Source organism: Symphalangus syndactylus, chromosome 12, assembly GCF_028878055.3.
Source record: "Symphalangus syndactylus isolate Jambi chromosome 12, NHGRI_mSymSyn1-v2.1_pri, whole genome shotgun sequence".
NCBI classification, from domain to species: Eukaryota; Metazoa; Chordata; class Mammalia; order Primates; family Hylobatidae; genus Symphalangus; species Symphalangus syndactylus.
The window spans coordinates 102,349,468-102,372,270 of NC_072441.2; the positions used below are offsets into that span (position 1 = coordinate 102,349,468).

Consider the following 22,803-nt stretch of genomic DNA (forward strand, 5'->3'; position numbering starts at 1 on the left):
CATTTGTAATTTTATTTATTTGAGTCCTCTCTCTTTTTTTCTTGGTTATTCTAGCTAAAGTTTTGTCAAGTTCTGTTTATCTTTCCAAAAAACCAGCTTTTAGTTTTGTGCATCTTTTCTGTTGTTTTACTATTCTCTATTTCATTTATTTCTGCTCCAGTCTTTGCTATTTTTTCCATATGCTAATTTGGGTCCAGTTTTTTTTCCCCTTAGTTTGCTGAGATGTAAAGTTAAGTTGTTTGAGGTCTTTTTTTCCCCATAATTTAGACATTTATCGATATAAACTTTCCTACTTAGAACTTCTTTTGCCTTAGGAGATACACCTAATGCTAAATGACGAGTTAATGGGTGCAGGAAATCAACATGGCACATGGATACATATGTAACAAACCTGCACATTGTGCACTTGTACCCTAAAACCCTAAAGTATAAAAAAAAAAAAAAAAAAAAGAACTTCTTTTGCTTTATCCCATAAGTTTTGGTATGTTGTATTTCCATTTTGTTTTGTCTTAGATATATTTTAAATTTCCTTTTGACCCATTGATTGCTCAGAATTGTGTTCTTTAGTTTCTATATATCTGAATTTTCCATTTTTCCTTCTGTTTTTACTTCTAGTTTTATACCATTGTGGTCAGAAAAGATACAGGATATGATTTTAATTTTCTTGAATTTAAGACTTTTTTGTGTGTCTTAACATATTTATTCTAAAGAATGTTCTGTGTGTGACAAAAATGTGTATTTTGCTGCTGTTGGATAGGATGTTCTTTCTATGTCCGTTAGGTCCATTTTTTCTATAGTGTTGTTCAAATCTGTTGATTCCTTATGATTTTCTGCCTGCATGATCTATCTACTGTCAATAGTGGCATAATAAAGTCCCCTCTATTATTATATTGTCATTTATTTCTCCTTGAAGTTCTGTTAATACTTGCTTTATAATGAGGTGCCCTGATGTTAGATGTAGTACTGTTTACAATAGTTAAATCTTCTTGATGAATTGACCCCTCTGTCATTATATAATGATCTTCTTTGTCTCTTCTGACAATTTTCGACTTAAAGTCTACTTTGTCTGATATAAATATAGCCACTGTGTTCTCTTTTGGTTACCATTTGCATAGACTATCTTTTCCCATCCCTTCATTTTCAGCCTGCGTGTTCTCAAAGCTAAAGTGAGTCTCTTGTAGGTAGCATATTCTTGGATCTTAATTTTGTATCCATTCAGTCACTCTATTTGTTTTTGTTTTGAGAAGGAGTCTTACTCTGTTGCCCAGATTGGAGTGTGCTGGAGACTTGATCTTGGCTCATTGCAACTGCCATCTCCTGGGTTCAAGTGATTCTTCTACCTCAGCCCCCTGAGTAGCTGGGATTACAGGTGTTCACCACCACACTTCGCTAATTTTTGCATTTTCATTATAGACAGGGTTTCATTATGTTGGCCAAACTGGTCTTGAACTCCTGACCTCAAGTAATCTGCCCGCCTCAGCCTCCCAAAGAGCTGGGATTATGGGTGTGAGCCATAGCACCCAGCCTACTCTATATCTTTTGATTGAATAATCCTTTTACATTTAATTATTGGTAGGTAATGACTTATTATTGTCATTTTATTAATTTTTAAAATGGTTTGTAGTCCTTTGTTCCTTTCTTTCTCTTTTGCTGTCTTTCTTTATAATTTGGTGACTTTTTGTGATGGCAGGCTTTTCTTTCTTTTATTAATCTTTTGTGTATCTACTGCAGGATTTTGCTTTGTAATTACCATGAGGCTTACATAAAATATAATTATTACATGTTATTTTAAGCCAGTAACAACTCAACTGTGTTTGCATACAGAAATTCTACACTTTTACTCCCCTCTCAGATTTTAGGTTATTGATGTTACAGCTTTTAATATTGTGTGCCCATTAAAATTATTTTAGCTATAATTATTTTTAATATGTTTTAACTTTTATACTAGAGTTGAAAGTGATATACATACCACCACAAGACTATTAGAGAATTCTGATTTTGACTATCTATTTGCTTTTACCAGTAAGTTTTATACATTCATATGTTTTTACATTGTTAATTAGTATCCTTTCATTCCAACTTGAAGAACTTTGGCATTTCTTATAAGGCAGATCTTTGTGATGATGAACTCCTTTAGTTTTTGTCGGGGAAAGTCTTTCTCTCTCTTTCATTTCTGCTGTACAGCTTTGCCAGGTATAGTATTCTTGGTTGAGGGTTTCTTTTCTCTTTCAATATATTGAATATATTATTCCACTGTTTCTTGCCCTGCAAGATATCTGCTGAGGAATCCATTTACAGTCTTACAAGGGCTCTTTTGTATGTGACAAAGTGCTTTTCTCCTGCCATTTTCATAATTCTCTCTGTCTTTGACTTTTGACAATTTAATTATACTATGTCCCGGTGTAGACTTTTCAACCTGTTTGGAAATCTTTGGGTCTCATAAATTTGACTGTCCTCTTCTTTTCCTAAATTTGGGATCTTTTCAGCCATTATTTCTTTATACAGATTTTTCAGTCTCTTTATCTGTCTCATTTCCTTCGGATACTTCTGGAATGCTAATGTTGTTTTACTTGATGGTGTTCCAGATATCCTGTAGACTTTCTTCACTCTTTGTTTGTTTGTTTTTGCTTCTCTAACTGGATAATTTTAAGTGACTCATCTTTGAGTTCACTGATTTTTTTATTCTTCTGCTTGGCCAAGTCTGCTGTTGAAGCATGCTATTAAATTTTTAAATTCAGTCATTGTATTCTTCAGCTTTATGATTTTTTTAAAGAGGGAGCAGGGTCTCACTCTGTCACCCACCCTGGAATGCAGTGGCACAATCATAGTTCACTGTAACTTCGAACTCCAGGGCTCAAGTGATGATCCCACCTTAGCCTCCCAAATAGCTAGGACAACAGGCATGGGCCACCACACCCACCTAATTTTTTAAAAATAACTTTTATAGAGGCAGAGTCTTGCTATTTTGCTTAGGCTTCTCTTGAATTCCTGGTCTCCAGAGATCTTCTCGCCTTGGCCTATAAAGTGGTAGGATTATAGGCATAAACCACTGTGCCTAGCTGGATTTAAAAAATGGTTTTTATTACTTTGTTGAACTTATTTTGTTCATGTATTGTTTTTCTGATTAGTTGTCTGTGTTTTCTTGTAGTTCACTGATTTTTGAGAGTATTATTCTAAATTCTTTGTTAGTTACATATCTTCATTTGTTTAGGGTCAGTTATTACAGCTTTATTAGTTCCCATTAGTGGTATCATGTTTCCCTGATTCTTTGTGATCCTCATATCATTGTATTAGTGTCTGCACAATTTAGGAAGTGATCACCTCTTCTAGCCTTTACATGTTCACTTTGGCAAGGAAAGGTCTTTACTAGTCTGCCAAGCCTGGGCTTCTGAATGGGCCAGCTGGTAGCATATGCAGGTAAGTGAGGCTGGGGTCTCTGATCTGAGGGGGCTGCTGCCATTGCTCTAAGGTTGGGTGCAGCTCTCTTGTTGGGCAGGCCCACTGACTGGTATCTGAGGTCAAATGAGACTGTTGGTTGGGCTTTGTAATTGCCTCTGGTTGGGTGAGGCTGCAGGCTGTGCCCCAAAGTTAGGCGGGGTTGCTGGCTGGGCTCTACAGCTGGATGGCATTACAGTCAGGTGGGGATACTGGTTGGACTCCCTAATTGGTTGGGGCTGGAGGCTGTGCCCCATTATTTGATGTAGTCATTGGCTAGGCTCCCTGGTTGGGTGGGACTGCAGGTTATACTCTGGGCTGCTGGCTTGGTTCCCTGCCTGGGCATGGTTGCCATTGGTGCTCTGCAGCTGGGCTGGATTGCTGACTGGGAAACGCAGACACTCAGTACTGCCAACCATACTCCCTGGCCAGACTGGGTGCCGGGATTGCTCTGCAGGTGGGAGGAGTGCTGCCTGGGCTCCTTGTCAGGTGAAGCTGTCAGCAGGGATGTGTGGTGCCATTGCCAAGATACATGTGCTTGTTGCATGTGGTCTAGTCCTGACAATTCTCAGTATTCTGTAGGAGAAGAGATATAATTTGGCCTTTTGGGAAGCACCCTGGAATATTTGGGAAGCCAGATGTTCACCTTGTGCTGCTGGCGAAACCATAGACTCAGCAATCTCTCTTGGCATGAGGCTGTATTGGCCTGGGGTAGTGGCAACATCATCAAATTGAAATTGCTCCACTTATACTTCCAATACAACTTATCTAAGTTTTGTGCTTCTGTAATTTTTGCAAAGATGTTCTTGTATTTGGATAGTTGCTAGTTGGTATTTCTGTGATGGGGACTAGAGCTTGGGACCTCCTATTCTGCCATCTTGCTGATGTCATTCCTCAGAACACACATTTTTGATATTACTATAAATTGTATTCTTTAAATTTTAGTTTTTTATTGTCTATTTTTAGAATACATAAAGACTTGATTTTTGCATATTAGCCATATTTTCTGCAACTTTGCTAAATTAACTTGTTTTTTTTTTTTTTTTTTTTTGAGATGGAGTTTCGCTCCTGTTGCCCAGGCTGGAGTGCAATGGCGAGATATCGGCTCACTGCAGCCTCCGCCTCCTGGTTTCAAGCGATTCTCCTGCATCAGCCTCCCGAGTAGCTGGGACTACAGGCATGTGCCACCACACCTGGCTAAGTTTTAATTTTTTGTAGAGATGGGGTCTTGCTATGTTGCCCAGGCTGGTCTTGAACCCTTGGACTCAAGCAAACCTCCCACTGCAGCCTTTTAAAATGCTGGGATTACAGGCATGAGCCACTGTGCCCAGCTCTTTTAGATTCTTAATGCTTTCTCTATATATGATCATGTTGTCTGCCAATAAAGGTAGCTTTCTATCTGAATGCCTATACATTCTTTTTCTTCTCTTGCTTATTTTTTTTTTTCCCCGTGAACAGTGTTGAAACTCTGTCAAATGTTTTTCTGCATCTTTGCGGTCTTTCCCCCTTTTTTTCTTATCAATATATTGAATTACATTGATTTTTTTTTAAAACATTAAGTCAACCTTGCATTCCTTAGGATAAGTCTCCCTTGGTCATGATGGTATTCTTTTTATATATCACTTTATTGACCCAGTAATATATTTTAAAAAATAATTTTTATGTCCATTTTTATGAGACTTATTGGTTTATAGTTTTCTTATAATGTCTTTGTTGGATTTTAGTGTTCATGTAGTATGGTACCTCAAAAAATGAGTTGGAAATTGTTTCTTCCTATATTTGCTGGGAGAATTTTTATAAGATTTGTATTATTTCTTCCTTAATTGTTGGATAGAGTTCACCAGTGAAACCATCTGGGCCTATAGTTTACTTTGTGGGAAGCCTTTTAAATTATGAATTTAATTTCTTTAGTAGATATTGGATTTATTCCATTTATTATTTTTTTAATTTCTTGAAATGTTGGTGATTTGTCTTTCAAGGAATGTTTCAATTTTATCTGGTCTGTTGCACAAAATATTGCCCTATTTTTTTAAACGTCTATAGGATTTGTAGGATCTTCCTATATTCCTGACATTGGTTAATTTGTTTGTTTTCTCCCTTTGTTTTAATCAGTCTAGGTAGAAGTCTGTAACTTACTGATATTTTCCCTCCAAAGAGCCAGATTTGGGGTGGTTTGATTTTCTTATTTTTTTTTTCTGTTTTCTCTTCGGTTTATTCCCTTTGTTGTTTCATTATTTTTCCTGCTTTAGGTTTCACGTGTGTTTCTTTTTCTGGCTTCATGTGAAGATTAGACCATTTATTATTATTATTATTATTATTATTATTATTATTATTATTATTATTGACAGGGTCTTGCTCTGTCACCCAGGCTGGAGTGCAGTGGCACGACCATAGTTCATTGTAGTGTCGAACTCCTGGGCTCAAGCGAGTCTCCCATCTCTGCCTCTTGAGTAGCTAGGACTACAGGTACATGCCATCATGCTTGGCTTTTTATTTTTGTATGGATGGGGTGTTGCTATGTTGCTCAGGCTGGTCTCAAATTGCTCAAGCAATTCTCCTGCCTTGGCCTCCCAAAGTGCTAGGATTACAGGTGTGGGCCATTGCACCTACCTAATCTTTTTTTTTTATTTTACTGCTTTTTTCCTAATACTTCTTTATTTCTAAGGTTTAAACCTTCCCTCTAACCACTGCTTTAGCTGCATTCCATGAACCTTAATATATTGTGTGTTCATTTTAATTATATTTGAAATATTTTCTAATTTCCCTTGTTATTTCTTTTGTGTCCTATGGGTCATTCAGAAGCATATTGTTTGATTTTCCAATATTTTTAAGTTTTCCATTTTTTTTTTTTTGCTATTGACTTCTGATTTAGTTTTGTTTTGGTCACAGAGTATACTCTATATAATTTGAATTCTTTTAAACTGTTCAGACTTATTTTATGACTCAGCATATGGTCTACTGTGAATTTTTCAAAAGCACTTGTAAGGGATGTGTGCTTTGCAGTTGTTCAATGGAGCATCCTATAAATGTCCATTATGTCAAGTTCTATAATAAGATTTTCCTGTGATCTTTACTCAGTAGATCAACAATTTCTATGACTATTACTGTAAGCAATAGTAGTAATTGCCACTACTAATTATTTTTTAATTAGTTTACTACATACCATACCCTCTTCTAAGCACTTTACATGGATTAATTTGTGTAATCTTCAGTAAACTCTGTTGAGGTGTAAGTGCCATTATTACCTCCATTTTCTGGATTTGTACTTAGGCACAGGTAGGTTATTAGGTGGTAGACCAGGAATTGAATCTAAGCAGTTTGACCCTAAAACTTACACATACAGTGTTTACGGGAAATGGAAAATTATGATAGTCTAACACTAAAATTAGGATTTTTTTTTCCTGAAAACTTTTTTCATGAGCAGTAGTTTTTTTTTTGGTTATATTCTTCTTCATCTTGGTTTTTCCTTACTTGCACCATCTTGATGTTGATAGCACTATTTAAATTAGTTATATGAAGAGTTTGTAAAGAAAATTTAAGGACTTGTAACATTGGAAACACTGACAGTGTACTTGCCCTTACTCCTTTAACAAAATAGGCTCTTGGCTGGTAAAATTCAGTGATTTATGATCCTGATCCATGAAGAGCACTCTGCTCATATGGGGTTATTTGAAAACTGTTTGCCAAAAAGATTTCTGCTCTAAAAGCCTTTCTAAATGAATGAACATTTGGTATTTTCTTGTTACATGCTAACTCCACTGGCTTAAAGCTTTGCTGGTTGTTAAAATGTCAACATCCCCAGGAAATAGGTCATAATAACTTTTACTACTTGTATTGTCCTTACTGGTAGTGACTTTAATAAGATTCTTTCCTTTAGTCTAGGTTTTATTAGGGGTCAAGGTAAAGAAATCAAGAGGGCATAGCAGGAAAGGCCAAAGTCCTGTATCACTTACAATTTCACTGAGATGCCAGTATTCATTTTAGAAATGATTTTCAATGTTTAGTTTAGTTTATTAAACACTTATTGAGTGCCTACAGTGTGGTAGGCATTATGCATTATGTGATAGGCATTATGCTATGTTGGGGATATTTGAATGAGTATTATCTATTCTCTGTTCTAAAACAGTAAACAATATACTGGTAAAAATGTTACAATACTAGATGATAATGGAACAATAGAAGTATATACATAGTTCAGAAGCAGCAATCACTAATCACCCTTATCACCCTTATTGGAGTTCAGTTAGACATCCTAGGCTTGTATCCAGTTTACTCTGGTGTATGTTTCACAGCTGTATAACCTTAGGCAAGATATTAGTAGTCTCTGAAATGGGGATTATAATTATGTCACCCCAAAAGATTGTCATAGTGAATAAATACTAATTCATTTAAGACCCTTAGAACAATGCTTGCCACCTGATAAACAACAAATATTAGCTATTATTGTTGTTAGTATTATTAATTGACTACCTACTTGTTTGTCTTCTATCTAGTCTGTATTCCTTTTGGGCAGAGTCCTTTGTGTATTCAGCTTAACATAAATGAATGAATGAATCAATGAATTGAAGAACTAATTCTGGTGTTTGAAGTGTGACAAAGCAAAGAAGGGGATTTCAGTCAGAGACAATAGTTGGGTAACTTCATAAATCTCTGATCCAACATTGTATATTCAGGATTTGTGGGAAATCAGATACCGATGGAACATCAGTGGACTTGGGTAGGCAATTACTCTGAACAGATAGATAGGTCATTACCATGTCAGGAATTTAGAGACTATCCTCAGGTACGGAGGAACCACTGAAGGCTTTTAACTTCTGAATGACTCTAGATTTTTAATTGAGAAAGGTCACTGTTAACTGCAGTGAAAAGGATATCGAGACTGGTAAATAAAAAGTAAGGAGGCTATTGTGGTCAAGATAAAGAAATGATGATAGCCTCAAGAAAGGCAGTGGCAGTGGGGATGGTGGAAAAGACAAATTTGAGGGAAGTAAAGATAAACAAGATTTGGTGTCTGATTTCATGTGAGGTTGAGGGAAAGCAAGAAAGGTATGATTATTTTCAGGTAACTGGATGGTGGTTGATGTTCTTGATTGAGATAGAGCTCCTGAAAGAAAAGTTTTGAGGTGATGAAAGGTAGTGAAATTTTTGATACATTGAACTTTTTTTTTTTTCTTGAGACAGAGTCTCCCTCTGTAGCCCAGGCTGGAGTGCAGTAGTGTGATCTTGGCTCACTGCAACCTCCGTTTCCTGGGTTCAAGTGATTTTCCTGCCTCAGCCTCCTGGGTAGCTAGGACTACAGGCACGCGCCACCATGCCTGGCTAATTTTTGTATTTTTAGTAGAGATGGGGTTTCACTAGTAGAGATGGGGTTTAGTAGAGATGTATTTTTAGTAGAGATGGGCTCGATCTTCTGACTTCATGATCCGCCCACCTTGGCCTCCCAAAATGCTGGGATTGCAGGCATGAGCCACTGCACCCGGACTTTTTTTTTTTTTTTTTTTTTAAGACAAAATCTCACTGTTGTACATGCTGGAGTGGTGTGGCGCAGTCATAGCTAACTGCAGCCTTGAACTCCTGGGCTCAAGTGGTCCTTCTGCCTAGCTTCCCAAGTTGCTGGGACTACAGGTGTGTGCCACCACACCTGGCTAGTTTTTCTTTCTTTCTTTTTTTTGAAATGAAGTCTCACTCTGTCACCCAGGTCAGAGTGCAGTGGTGCCATCTCAGCTCACCGCAACCTTCACCTCACGGATTCAAGTGATTCTCTTGCCTCAGCCTCCCAAGTAGCTGGGACTACAGGTGGCCACGACCATGTCTGGCTAATTATTTTTTGTATTTTTAGTAGAGACGGGGTTTCACTATGTTGGCCAGGCTGGTCTCAAACTCCTGACCTTGTGATCCACCTGCCTTGGCCTCCCAAAGTGCTGGGATTACAGGCATGAGCCACCGCACCCAGCTTCTTTTTTTTTTTTTTTTTTTGGTAGCAGTGGGGTCTCACTATGTTGTCCCATCTGGTCTCAAACTCCTGAGCTCAAGTGATCCTCCCACCTTGGCCTCTCAAAGTCCTGGGACTACAGGCGTGAGCTCCCACAAGTGGCCTGATATGTTGAATTTATTGTTCCTGTGTGACTCCCAGGTAGAGATGTTTAGCAAGCAGTTGGATATTTGTAACCTAAGCTTGGGAAATAAAGATTTAAAAAGTGGTCAGTGTTGAGAATGATAAAGAGCAGTAGATGAAATCACCCAGAGCCTAAGTATTGAATGAGGAGTGAAGGCTAAGCCTTGGGAAATGCAGACATTTAAAAAATTGGAGAGGAGGAGGATTGAGCCAAATAAATATAGAAGGGTAACACAGATCTGGGGGTAAAATCATAAGAACATGATGTTAGGAAAGGCAAGAGAGGAAATAGTTTCCAGCAGGAGAGAATGCCTGAAGTATCAGTTACTGCAAGGAGCTTATTTAGGGATTTAATTGGTAAATAAGAGACAGTGTTCTTAAACTCTAAGACGTGGACAATTTCTGAGGAATAGTGGGACCGAAGTCAGGTTGCAGTTGATTTAGCATTAGTTGATTTAACTCCCAGCCCTCAGAGCATCTGGGGACAAAAGAGATGCTGGGTACAAATCCAAAGTATTAGGATAGATTTTACTTTATTTTATGTAATTTACTCTCTTCTTGTACTTTTCCTGAGTTTGGAAGCCAAACTCTTCTGCTAGTGATACTACTGAATGAGCATTCCATTAAAATATGGACTCAAGTGTAAAAACTGCTTGTCGCCAACATTTATAGGAATAGCATAGCAGATATTTTAGAAGTTAATTTCTTTGGCAGATTTGGTGTAATTCAGAAATTATGCATCACTTGGTATTTTCTTTTTTTGTAATTTATTGAAGGTCTTTGAATACAGCTGAAAGAAAAATGAGAATTTTGGAAAGTTCCCTTGCTTTCAATTTTATGTGCTTAACATGTCGATTCAAAGTTTTTTAAATGAGTTTTTAAGGACCCCAATATAGAATTCATATTGGAAATACTCATAACTTTATGTTGATACCAGCTATTGCTACTCTGATAAATTGCTTAAGAAATGATTTAATGGGCTATTATTTCTTCTCCTGTTACTGGAAATAAATGTCATGTATCTTTATCCATAAGGTGTTTAGTGACAGGATTCTTTGATAGGGAACTGATTATAATACAAATAAAAAACAAATACCTTTTTAAGTATTTGTTTTGTTTTGGTTTGCTTTGTTTTACCTTGCATAATTTTTTGAATTATGGAATAATTCTATATTCTGCTGGTGATGTTTAGGCAAAACAATGATAAGACACCAGGCACATTTAGGTGCTACTACTTATTTCTGAGTATGTACCATATTGTATTGCAGTGAGTTGTAAGGGAGAAAACATTTCTTAGTGTCTTAGGTTTATGGCTAAGACCCCCTATAACAAGAGACAGAATAACAAGAGAAAAACATAGAAATTTATTTAAGTTTTACATGACACAGTGTTGCAGGTTTTCTTTAGTTCAGCTAAAGACGGAGTCCTTGTCTGTCCCACGCCACAGAAATTTAGGCTTGCAGATGGTTTGAAGGGTGAGTAAAACAGGATTTTATTGGGTGAAAAGGAAGAAAAGGGGGAAGCAGGGACTCTCCCTAGGCCAGAGTGCTAGAGCACCTCCCGCCAGCTCTTCAAATTCCAGGTTCCATACAGGAAGAGGAAGGGCCAGGTTCCTCCCACTGCAAACAGGGCGAACTTCTTGAGGTTCCACTCCAATGAGCATTATGGTTGGAGTTTTTCTGGGGCGGCCCTCCCACCTGGCTGTCTCATTCCCCTCTCTAAAGAACTCGTCTGACAAAGGGCTAATATCCAGAATCTATAATGAACTCAAACAAATCTACAAGAAAAAAACAACCCCATCAAAAAGTGGGCGAAGGATATGAACAGACACTTCTCAAAAGAAGACATTTATGCAGCCAAAAAACACATGAAAAAATGCTCATGATCACTGGCCATCAGAGAAATGCAAATCAAAACCACAATGAGATACCATCTCACACCAATTAGAATGGCGATCATTAAAAAGTCAGGAAACAACAGGTGCTGGAGAGGATGTGGAGAAATAGGAACACTTTTACACTGTTGGTGGGACTGTAAACTAATTCAACCATTGTGGAAGTCAGTGTGGCGATTCCTCAGGGATCTAGAACTAGAAATACCATTTGACCCAGCCATTTCATTACTGGGTATATACCCAAAGGATTATAAATCATGCTGCTATAAAGACACATGCACACGTATGTTTATAGTAGCACTATTCACAATAGCAAAGACTTGGAACCAACCTAAATGTCCAACAATGATAGACTGGATTAAGAAAATGTGGCGCATATACACCATGGAATACTATGCAGCCATAAAAAATGATGAGTTCGTGTCCTTTGTAGGGACATGGATGAAACTGGAAACCATCATTCTCAGCAAACTATCGCAAGGACAAAAAACCAAACACCGCATGTTCTCACTCATAGGTGGGAATTGTACAATGAGAACACATGGACACAGGAAGGGGAACATCACACACCGGGGACTGTTGTGGGGTGGGGGGAGGGGGGAGGGACAGCATTAGGAGATATATCTAATGCTAAATGATGAGTTAATGGGTGCAGCACACCAACATGGCACATGTATACATATGTAACAAACCTGCACATTGTGCACATGTACCCTAAAACTTAAAGTATAATAATAATAAAATTAAAAACAACAAAAAAAGAAGTATATCTAACTGCTGTTAGATTAAGGATAAGGACTACTACTGATCTTAACTGCTTCCTGCTGATGGGGGCGCTGTTTTGGGGAAATAGCAGAGCTCCCTCAGAGACCTATCTAAGGGTTTCCAGCAGAAGGGGCCATCGTCGGAGGCTCTGGTTGCATGATTGTTTGGAGTTTGATGGCCTGAAGGCAAGAACAGACAAACCGGGTTATTAGAAGACATATATCAAAATGAAACAAGGGGACAGTTAAGGGCAGCTCAAAAATCCCGAGGCCAGAGGGCAAAAGCCTGACTGGCAAAAACACTTTACCCTTTTGCTGGCATGTTGGGTTTTTGGGTTCCCTTTCCCTGAGGCCAATCCTAAGCCAACCAGTGTAAAGGCTGGGAAATTAACTCTTTGCAGGATACATCCGAGGGAAGTGTCCCATAGTACAGAGACACAATTACCTATCAGTGAAGAGAGGACAGAGGAGAAAAAAGGAAAAAAGAGGGTGCCTTTTAAAGGACTCGTAGGGGTCCAGGGTGTATTTTAAAGGGGTACAGACTGAAGATAAATGGCTACCCATCTAGAAAGAGGGTAGCAGGCATCCCTGGTTCCCTTCTCTTCCTAGCAGATACCCAGGGTACCTGAGGGAGAGAAGGAAGAGCATCCTCTTTCCGACTTCTGTCCTTGCATCCCCGAGTTCTGGTGACCTTGGCAGGTGCCGCCATGAGTACCAAAGCTGCTTGCACCCATGAAACAGGGGGACCTAGAGAATAGGAATTATCTGCTCTCACCTATGTCTCTTTCCCAGCTACTGTCAGTAGCCTTGGAGTTCCCTAGACCTGATTTATGCCACGGATACTGATGTAGCCTTTATCCAAATAGGAAGCTTGGGCTTGGCTTAATAGGAAGGAATCAGCCACACTCACCTGCGCTGTGCCTTTTAACTTCCCTTATTGTCTGCCTTTGGATCCCTCAGATCCAATTTTCTTTCCTATGGCTTTGACCAAAAGTTTGGAATTGAGTCTGGGGCAGAAATGTATTTTAAGGGGGTTGAATAGACTCCTTATCATAAGCCAAATGCTAAGGTGAAACTGTGGAACTGAGTGCTCCTCCAACAAGGGAGAGGAAAGGATGTCTTGTGATACACCCAGATAACTGGTGCTAAGAGTTGGGTACATGGTGCCTGGCTTTGTTTACCTCCCTTGGTCTTACTTTCCCAAAAGGAAACCTTTGAGTGATGAGCATCCTATTTATTCCCATCATCTGGCAGAATTTGCAGGATAATTGCTCAGAACTAGAATATTGATCCAGACTTGTACATTACCCATCCCTTTTGTTCTTTCTGAGCTGCAGCCAGAAATTGCTGGTTGGTTCACAGGAACAAGCAGGGTTAGTCTAAAATGTAGGTGAAAAAAACAACTAGTGAGTTTAGAATTTAATGGCAAATACAAGTTTTGAAACATGATTTCTGTCTAGTCCTCATGTTGTTAAAAAACAAATCGTCATAGGACTGAGTGGTTTGCAAAATAGACTTTAGTTTTATACTTGGCCTGATTATTTGTGTAAAGTGCAGCAAGAATAATTATTTCTACATAGGCCTTTTGGATTGGTTTTGATGGAAGTTTCTTCCACAAGGAATCTCAGATAAGACCTTTTAAGGCCAAGCCCAGTCTTGGGTTTGTATCCTCAAACACCTGTGAGTTGGGTGATTCTCTCCTCTTAGGGTCCCAAGATAAACTTGGAGCTCCTGGACCTGTTAGAAAGTGACATTCTTTACTGACCACAGGTCAGGAACTCTGTATGGGGACTGTGTAGACAAGGGTAGGAGGCCAGTTTCTCACTGGGCTTTTATGGCCTCTGCAATTTGAGATTGACTCAGCCTCAGTAAAATAACCACTTTCTCTAATTGTGTTCTGTTGCAAAAGAAAAATGAATTCTTACTGCACTGATGCAAACAACTATATTGCCATAAGAAGGCTCACAGATAGTTTCCAAATTCTGGTGGAACCAGGCAGAGAGAAACAAACACGCTCCAAATCTTGATCATAGGAATATACCTTACTCAATTATTAAAGGACATACATAGTTCAAAATAAGTTTCCTTGACTCTGAAAAACAAAGCAAGGTTCAGCAGTATTCCAAGTAATAGTCAAAAAGGTTGCTTTGGCTTTCTGAGTTCAGTGCATTTAGTTAACTCTTGTTTTGCTTGATATTCATGAATATTTCAGCTCTTCATGAGTCCTGTACATTTTCCTTTATTAAAATGTCACAGTCTCCAAAGTTATCAGAAGTCTGTGTTTGAGAGCAACTGTTAAAGTTCTATAGCTTATTATAAACCATCTTTTGAAAAGGATTAAAATAAGACAACAATTATCTGTGAGTAGCAAAATATCCAGGGTAGTTACAGTTAGAAACACAGTTGACAAAGAAGTGTGGTTATTTCTGCGGTTTACGATAACTTAACATTGATTGTGGTTGACAGCATATACTTAGACATTAGAATTTTAGAAATCCCATATGATTTTTGAACATATATTAGCATTATTCACAAAAATATAACCTAAAGAAGACAGAACATCATTTTGGCAATCCCATGTACCTAAACATGTCAAATAATCCAGTTTACCTCTCTTTTTTGGGACACTTCAGGGTCCCCTGAAGTATTTGAAAAGCCAAGTGCTGGCTGGAAGTGGTGGCTCATGCCTGTAATCCCAGCACTTTGGGAGGCCGAGGCTGGTGAATCACCTGAGGTTGGGAGTTCGAGACCAGCCTGGCCAACGTGGAGAACCCTCATCTCTACTCAAAATACAAAATTAGCAGGTTGTGGTGGCGCATGCCTGTAATCCCAGCTACTTGGGAGGCTGAGGCAGGAGAATCCCTTGAACTTGGTGGGGCGGGGGGGGTGGAGGTTGCGGTGAGCCGAGATTGTGCCATTGCACTCCAGCCTGGGTAGCAAGAGTGAAACTCCATCTCAAAAAAAAAAAAAGAGAAGAAAGTGAGGTGCCAGGGAACACGGTTTTGAAACTGAAGTTTGAATTTGGGAAAGCTGTTAAATGTTCAAGGTTTAAAATACTTGAAGCCAGTCCTGGTGGCTTATGTCTGTATTCCTAGCACTTTGGGAGGCCGAGGTGGGTGAAACCCCATCTCTACTAAAAATACAAAAATTAGCTGGGCGTGGTGGTGGGCGCCTGCAATCCTAGCTACTCGGGAGGCTGAGGTGGGTGAAACCCCATCTCTACTAAAAATACAAAAATTAGCTGGGTGTGGTGGTGGGCGCCTGCAATCCTAGCTACTCGGGAGGCTGAGGCAGAGAATTGCTTGAACCTGGGAGGAAGAGGTGTCAGTGAGCCAAGATGGCTCCACTGCACTCCAGCCTGGGCGACAGAGTGAGACTCTATCTCGAATGAATGAATGAATGAATGAATGAATGTCTGAGAACTGAATGACGAGAAGGAACTCACCATAATGACACAGGATTTTTCTTGGTCACTGCCAGTCGGAGACCTCTCGTTGGTAACGCCCCTGTGCGGGCCTTGCTGGGCCTGGGTTTACCACAGGAGATGCCCCACACTTGACCTGCCAGTTCATGCCCGGCCTGCAGTTTGTCACGGATCCCATGGCCACTGTGACTGTGTGTTCAGCCTCTGGTTGGAGGTGGGGTGTGAGCGAGCAAGTGTGGGGTCTGGCCAGTTGTTTCAAGTGCTGACACAGAAGCAGGCTTTGTGCAGTGCTTGTTGCTGGACTAGGCATGTCTCAAGACACTCCTGTGATGGTCTCTGATGTCCAGATAGAGGACACAGCACCCAGGATGGGGTGCTGTGACTCTGAAGCCCCTGAGGGGGTGTTACAGCATGCTAATTAGCTCAAGGGGCTGAAAGAGCGGTTATCTGTTCCAGATGGCGGTGTGTTAACTGCTCTTTCAGCCTCTTGCCCCAGTTTGGCCTGTGGCTGCAGGCCTGGCTCAGCCCCATTGCTGCTTTCTGTTGTGTGGGGCAGCTGCCCTCTGCCAGCAGAGGGCAGAGGGCTGAGGGCCACAGTGTTACAGCCTTCTGTGTACCCACTTTCAGTGGGTCCTGAGTTCTTGTCCCACATCCAAGAAGAATAGGATCACACTGAGAATTGAAGAGTGAGGAAGGTGGAGAATTTTTTTTTTTTTTTTGGAGACAGAGTCTTGCTCTGTCACCCAGGCTGGAGTGCAGTGGTGCGATCTCGGCTCACTGCAAGCTCCGCCTCCCGGGTTCATGCCATTCTTCTGCCTCAGCCTCTCCGAGTAGCTGGGACTACAGGCGCCCACCACCACGCCTGGCTAATTTTTTGTATTTTTTTTAGTAGAGACGGGGTTTCACCATGGTCTCGATCTCCTGACCTCGTGATCCACCTGCTTTGGCCTCCCAAAGTGCTGGGATTACAAGCGTGAGCCACCGTGCCTGGCTGGAAGGTGGAGAATTTAATTGAGCAATGAAACAGATCTCAGCAGAGAGGGGACATGAGGGTGGTCCGCTACCCAAAGTCAGGTGGCCTCTCTCCCATTGTGCCTGGGTCCAGGGCTTTTATGGGCTCAGATTGGGGAGTGTATGCTGATTGGTTTGTGAATGCAAAAAGACTAAAACAAAGGCACCACTTAAAGTTGGGCATGACAGTGTAAAAAGTCAATTAGGGAAGGGGAGGTATATGTAAAATAGGTGAAGGCTGGGGATCAATCAGAGGAAAGTGTGCCAAATGGGAAGACAGATTCTCAGTCCGGTTTGTGGATTTGACTTGTAACTTGTCTTTCAGGCTTTAAACTGCCTTTTGGCTTGAAGGTGGGGTTTCACTGGGGACCTGCCCCTGTCTGCCTAGGATTTATCTGCCACCTGCCACTGTCAATATAAAGATCCAGGGAAAGACTTTTCAAAGGAACAGCTAATGTAAAAGTTCTAAGATACGGACAAGCTTGGATTGTTGTTAGGATTGAATTCTTGCTATCCTTATTGTTATTGCCATAGTAATTATTTTTGCAGGATTTCCAGAGTAGTGCTAGACTAGGACACAGAAGCCACTTTTGCTGCTTCATTATTCCTGAACATTACTTGCATATTGTACTATAGGTTAGACTCTCTCATTCCTCATAGTGTTAACATCAACAGCACAAAATGATAACAAGAAATAACTTGTTATTACTGTGTGCTGAGCATTTGTCTAAATACTTTACTTGCTTTTTGTGTCTGGCTTGGGACAGAATTTAGATTCAGGAAAGAGAGAGGTCTCAAGAAACAAGAGAGGAAGGAAAGTTAGAATGAATTGAGAGGAGCCATAATGGTAAAAAGACATGAAATGGTACTTCAGGTGAAGAGTTAAGGGGGAGCAGAAACTTTTCTCTTGATAAATCTGTTTTCCACATGCCAACTTCCTGTTTTTTGCTTTCAGACAAGAGATAGTTTGGAGGGAAGAGGCTTGCCCGTAAGAACAGGATAGGCTTCAGGTCAGGACAGGAGTTAGCTGTTCTCAGAAATTTCTATGACTTGACTTTCAATACAGGGAAGTAAGCTACTTTTTTGATCTGTGCTAAGTGTAGGTTTGATATTAAAATATCAAATGTTTTCTTGCCCTCTCCTCCAAATATCTTCTTTGCTTTTGAGTGCCTTAACATTCTTTAAGTTGGAGGCAAAACTTTTAATCAACTATTAAAGTTAAAAAGCATAAAAGGAAAATTCCCATTTGAAGATGCATGTTGGTTTAAACCTACTTAAAGTGTGATCAGTCAGTAAATAACCAAAAGTAACCGAATAATAACTATTCTAACTGCAGAAAGATGAAAATTAACAAGGTTGTGGAGTACTTATAAAATTGTGAGAAAATATCTGTTGGGGGCATTTTCTTTTTTTTTTTAACTTAGTGCTTCTGATTAGCATTGGTGTTCTTTATTGTCACCTCTGCAGAGGTAAATAGAAGCTGCTTGGAAATGTATTTTTTTTCTTGTGATTTTATGTATCTGTAGCTTAGTGAGAATATTTGATTCTGTTATGTGTTTTATATAGACATTCTTGTTGAAAATAACAGGTCTTGTAGGTAATAGTTCTCAATTCAGCTTTGCATCAGAATAACTTATGAACCTTAAAAAAAAAATCCAGATTCCTAAATCTTACCCTAAGGATTAGGCACTAGTGTTTAAAATATAAAAAGCCTCAGGTCTGGTTTCCTCATTTATAGCCACTGTTGAGACTTGTAACTTTAGAGAATTTATAGAGATATCAGCATATTGTACTTTGTATTTAATATTTGATGATGGCATGCCATATTGAAAAAGGTTTTAGAATTTATTTGCATTAATGTGATGAATCTTTGTGATGTGGCTTAGCCAACCGTCATTGATTGAGCTCCTATTTACATGTTGCTAAGCTGTAATGAACGCTAATATGAACCAGACAATTTTCTTTACAAATACAGATTGATTTTTTAGTTATCTAAAATATGTGAATATTGGGAACAAGTAGTGTTTTTTAATAAAAATATGCTTATTTGAAACTCAGTTTCTAGGTGCAATATTTAGATTCTATATGAGATCAAAGTAGTTCAGATTCTGCTTGTATAGGAAACTAAGTGCAGATGAAATATTTTACCACTATTGTACAATTTTGTACTACAACATCAGAGTTGAGTTGTTTATACAAAATGTTTGTCAACTTCTCAGAAAGACAGTTATATTGTTTGTAAATAGAACAGTTTTATTTCCAATCTGTATACTTTTTTCTTACTGTAATGCACTGGACAGGGCTTCATGGGATGTTGAATGAGAGTGGTGACAGTGGACTTTCTTCCTTCTTTCTCCATCTCAGGAGGATATTATTCAGCCTTTTACCTTTAAACATAGTGTTACTTGTAGATTTTTCTTAGATACTCTTTATCAGGTTGAGGAAGTGTGCTTGTATTACTTGTTTACTGAGCATTTTTAACATGAGTGAATGCTGAATTTTCTCAAATGCCCTTTATTTTGAGATGACATTAATTGATATGAACATAAGTTCTTTCTTCTTTAGTCTATTAATATAGTGGATTATGCTGATTGATTTTTCCAATGTTGAACCATCTTGGCATTCCCCAACTAAATCCTATTGGTTGTGATGTATTTTGTATGTGTATATGTATAAAATTTGTAATTTGGTTTATATATATTTGATTTGAAATATATTTGAATATATATTTATTTGAATTTGTTTTATGTATATGTATAAAATGATTTGATTTGCTAATATATATAATTTATAATTTGATTAACAAATTAAATCCATATAGATATATGTAACCCACATGTATATTTTCTTTAACAAAAAATATAACAACTATATCTGTGGCTACCTATCAGGGATGGGTATAATATAGGAAGACATATTGGTACGCATGTGGTTCCCCAACTGTATACAGTTGTAAAAATTCTTTGAGCTGTATACTTTAGTTTTGTGTAAGGTAGTTAGTTAAGAGTCTAGACCCCATCTCCAAAAAAAAAAAAAAAAAAAAAAAAAAAAAAAAGAGTCTAGCATCACTTGTTTATCTGTCTGTCCTAGAACCTCTGGTGTCTCAGGTTTTTCTGATGAAAAGAAATAGAGTTCTCCAAAAATAATTAGTAGGTTTCATCATATTAGTTAAAAATAATACTAGAGGAACATAAATTTAGAATATCCTGTGAAGGACAATGCACCTTAAAAGTTTTCAGAACCTCAGACATGCTGTAGATCAAACACGACACGCTATTCTTCCTTGCAGCTCTTTTGAATGAACTATTTAAATACTATCAATGTTTCCTTCAGATTTCTAATACTTAAATACACTGTTATATTTTTCTCAGTCTGAGGGAAAAGGCCATACCAATGCTGGAGATGCAATATATGAGGTGGTGAGTCTACAGCGAGAGTCTGACAAGGAGGAACCAGTCACTCCTACTAGTGGAGGGGGTCCAATGTCACCCCAGGATGATGAAGCAGAAGAGGGTAAGAAGTTGGACTTAATCAGTTTCTTCTGTATGTATAGCTGCTTTACTTACAGTCTTCAGAGGAGGTGTGTGTGTTGTGGGGAGAAGTGGTGGTTATTCCTAACTTCTGTTACCCTGAGGCCAGATTCTACAAGATGCAGAAAAGAATTTGGTTCATTTGGTTCCTAAGTTGCATAGTCCCCAGTGCCACTTTTGCAACTATTTAAATTTGACAGCATCACTTGGCTGTTGTTGTTTCTATTTTATTTCAATTATTTTTATTTTTTATTTTTTTGAGATGGAGTCTCCCCTGTCACCCAGGTTGGAGTGCAGTGGAAAATCTCGGCTCACTGCAACCTCTGCCTCCCGGGTTCAAACAATTCTCCTGCCTCAGCCTCCTGAGTAGCCAGATACAGGTGTGCGCCACCATGCTTGGCTACTTTTTTTTGTATTTTTAGTAGAGATGGGGTTTCACCATGTTGGCCAGGTTTGTCTCAAACTCCTGACCTCAAGTAATCTGCCCGCCTCAGCCTCCCAAAGTGCTGGGATTACAGGCGTGAGCCACTGCACCTGCCCTCAATTAAGTTTTTAAAATTTTTTAGTTGTAATTGTAGCCTTTAATTTTTTTTATTTTATTTTTTCTATTTTATTCTTTGCCTGTATGTATATATATATATATATATATTTTTTTTTTTTTTTTTTTAATACTTTAAGTTCTAGGGTACATGTGCACAATGTGCAGGTTTGTTACACATGTATACATGCGCCATGTTGGTGTGCTGCACCCATTAACTCGTCATTTATATTAGGTATGTCTCCTAATGCTATCCCTCCCCTCTCCCCCAACCCCATAACAGGCCCCAGTGTGTGATGTTCCCCTTCCTGTGTCCAAGTGTTCTCATTGTTCAATTCTCACCTATGAGTGAGAACATGCAGTGTATGGTTTTTTGCCCTTGGGATAGTTTGCTCAGAATGATGGTTTCCAGCTTCGTCCATGTCCCTACAAAGGACATGAACTCATCCTTTTTTATGGCTGCATAGTATTCCATGGTGTATATGTGCCACATTTTCTTAATCCAGTCTATCATTGATGGACATTTGGGTTGGTTCCAAGTCTTTGCTATTCTGAGTAGTGCTGCAATAAACATACGTGTGCATGTGTCTTTATAGCAGCATGATTTATAATCCTTTGGGTATATACCCAGGAATGGGATGGCTGGGTCAAATGGTATTTCTAGTTCTAGATCCCTGAGGAATTGCCACACTGACTTCCACAATGGTTGAATTAGTTTACAGTCCCACCAACAGTGTAAAAGTGTTCCTATTTCTCCACATCCTCTCCAGCACCTGTTGTTTCCTGACTTTTTAATGATCGCCATTGTAACTGTTGTGAGATGGTATCTCATTGTGGTTTTGATTTGCATTTCTCTGATGGCCAGTGATGATGAGCATTTTTTCGTGTGTCTGTTGGCTGCATAAATGTCTTCTTGAAGTATCTAATGAGAAGTTTCCAATGATCTCCTGTGATTTTAGAATTTTCATGATTGTTATGTCATGTCCTATTTCTCATTTGACATCATTCAATTCTTATTTGTTTTTTGTTGTTGCTGTACCTCTTACCACTGCTTTTTTGGAAATAGTGGGGTATCTGCTCTATTTACTACATGGTTGCTGCTGAGAGATAACTGACCTCACAAAAAGCACACATCATATGGCTCTGTGCTCAATACTCTTTTTATACAAACTAGAGGTAAATGACAGATGTTTACTTTAAGACCTTGTATCATGTGCTTCTAGGGTATGGTTTATTAACAGTAAATTTCTTAATTTTTATTATCTTTGAAAAAAGCATCTTAGAATTCTCAGTCTTGCTTCTGTATGAAACTGTTTTTTTCTTTGATTGCCATAAACATAATAATTATTTTTAGCTAATATTTATTTAGTGCTTACTATATGCTAAGAACATTCCAAGTATTTCAAATATGTTAACTTATTTGCATCTTACAATCCTATGAATACTCTTATTAACTTGGTTTTAAGGATGAGAAACTGAGACACAGAGAGCATAATCACTTGCTAAGCTCGCTTAGCTCAAAGTGACAAAGCTGAGATCTGAGTCCAGGCTCTCTGACTTTAAGATTTGTACTTGTAACTATGACATTATTCGGTCAAGTTAGCCAGTTGACTAAAACATGAAAACAACTCACTTTTAAAACTAAGGTAAAATTCACATAACATGAAAATAACTATTTAAACATGTACAACTCAGTGGCATTTTAGTACATTCACAATTTTGGGCAACCATCACCTCTATCTAGTTCTTAAACATTTTTGTCATCCAAGAGGAAATATTATACCCATAAAGCAGTCACTCCCTGTTCTCCCCTTTCCCTTCCCTGTGGCAGCCACTAATCTGCTTTCTATCTCTATGGCTTTACCTATTTTGCATAATTCATATAAATGGAATCATAGAAAAAGTGACTTTTTGTGTCTGGCTTCTTTCACTTAGCACAGTGTTTTTTGAGCATATTGTTTCATCTACATTGATACATGATATAGCAGGTGTCAGTATTTCATTCCATTTGATGACTGAATAATAATTGTTTAGATAAACCACATTTTGTTTATCCATTCATCTTTCAATGGACACTGGTTGATTCCATATT

The 22,803-nt window shown here is 38.7% G+C and overlaps 1 protein-coding gene across 11 annotated transcripts in view; it reads left to right on the forward strand.

Annotated features, from left to right (window-relative positions):
* The window catches only part of RABGAP1L (RAB GTPase activating protein 1 like), an 865,831-nt gene that overhangs the window by 124,447 nt on the left and 718,581 nt on the right, over positions 1-22,803 (forward strand). For all 11 annotated transcript variants that reach the window (XM_063627303.1, XM_063627307.1, XM_063627305.1 and 8 more), the window contains one exon: positions 20,015-20,156. In XM_063627303.1, coding sequence (XP_063483373.1) covers positions 20,015-20,156 — 142 coding nt within the window. The remainder of the gene's footprint in view (positions 1-20,014; positions 20,157-22,803) is intronic.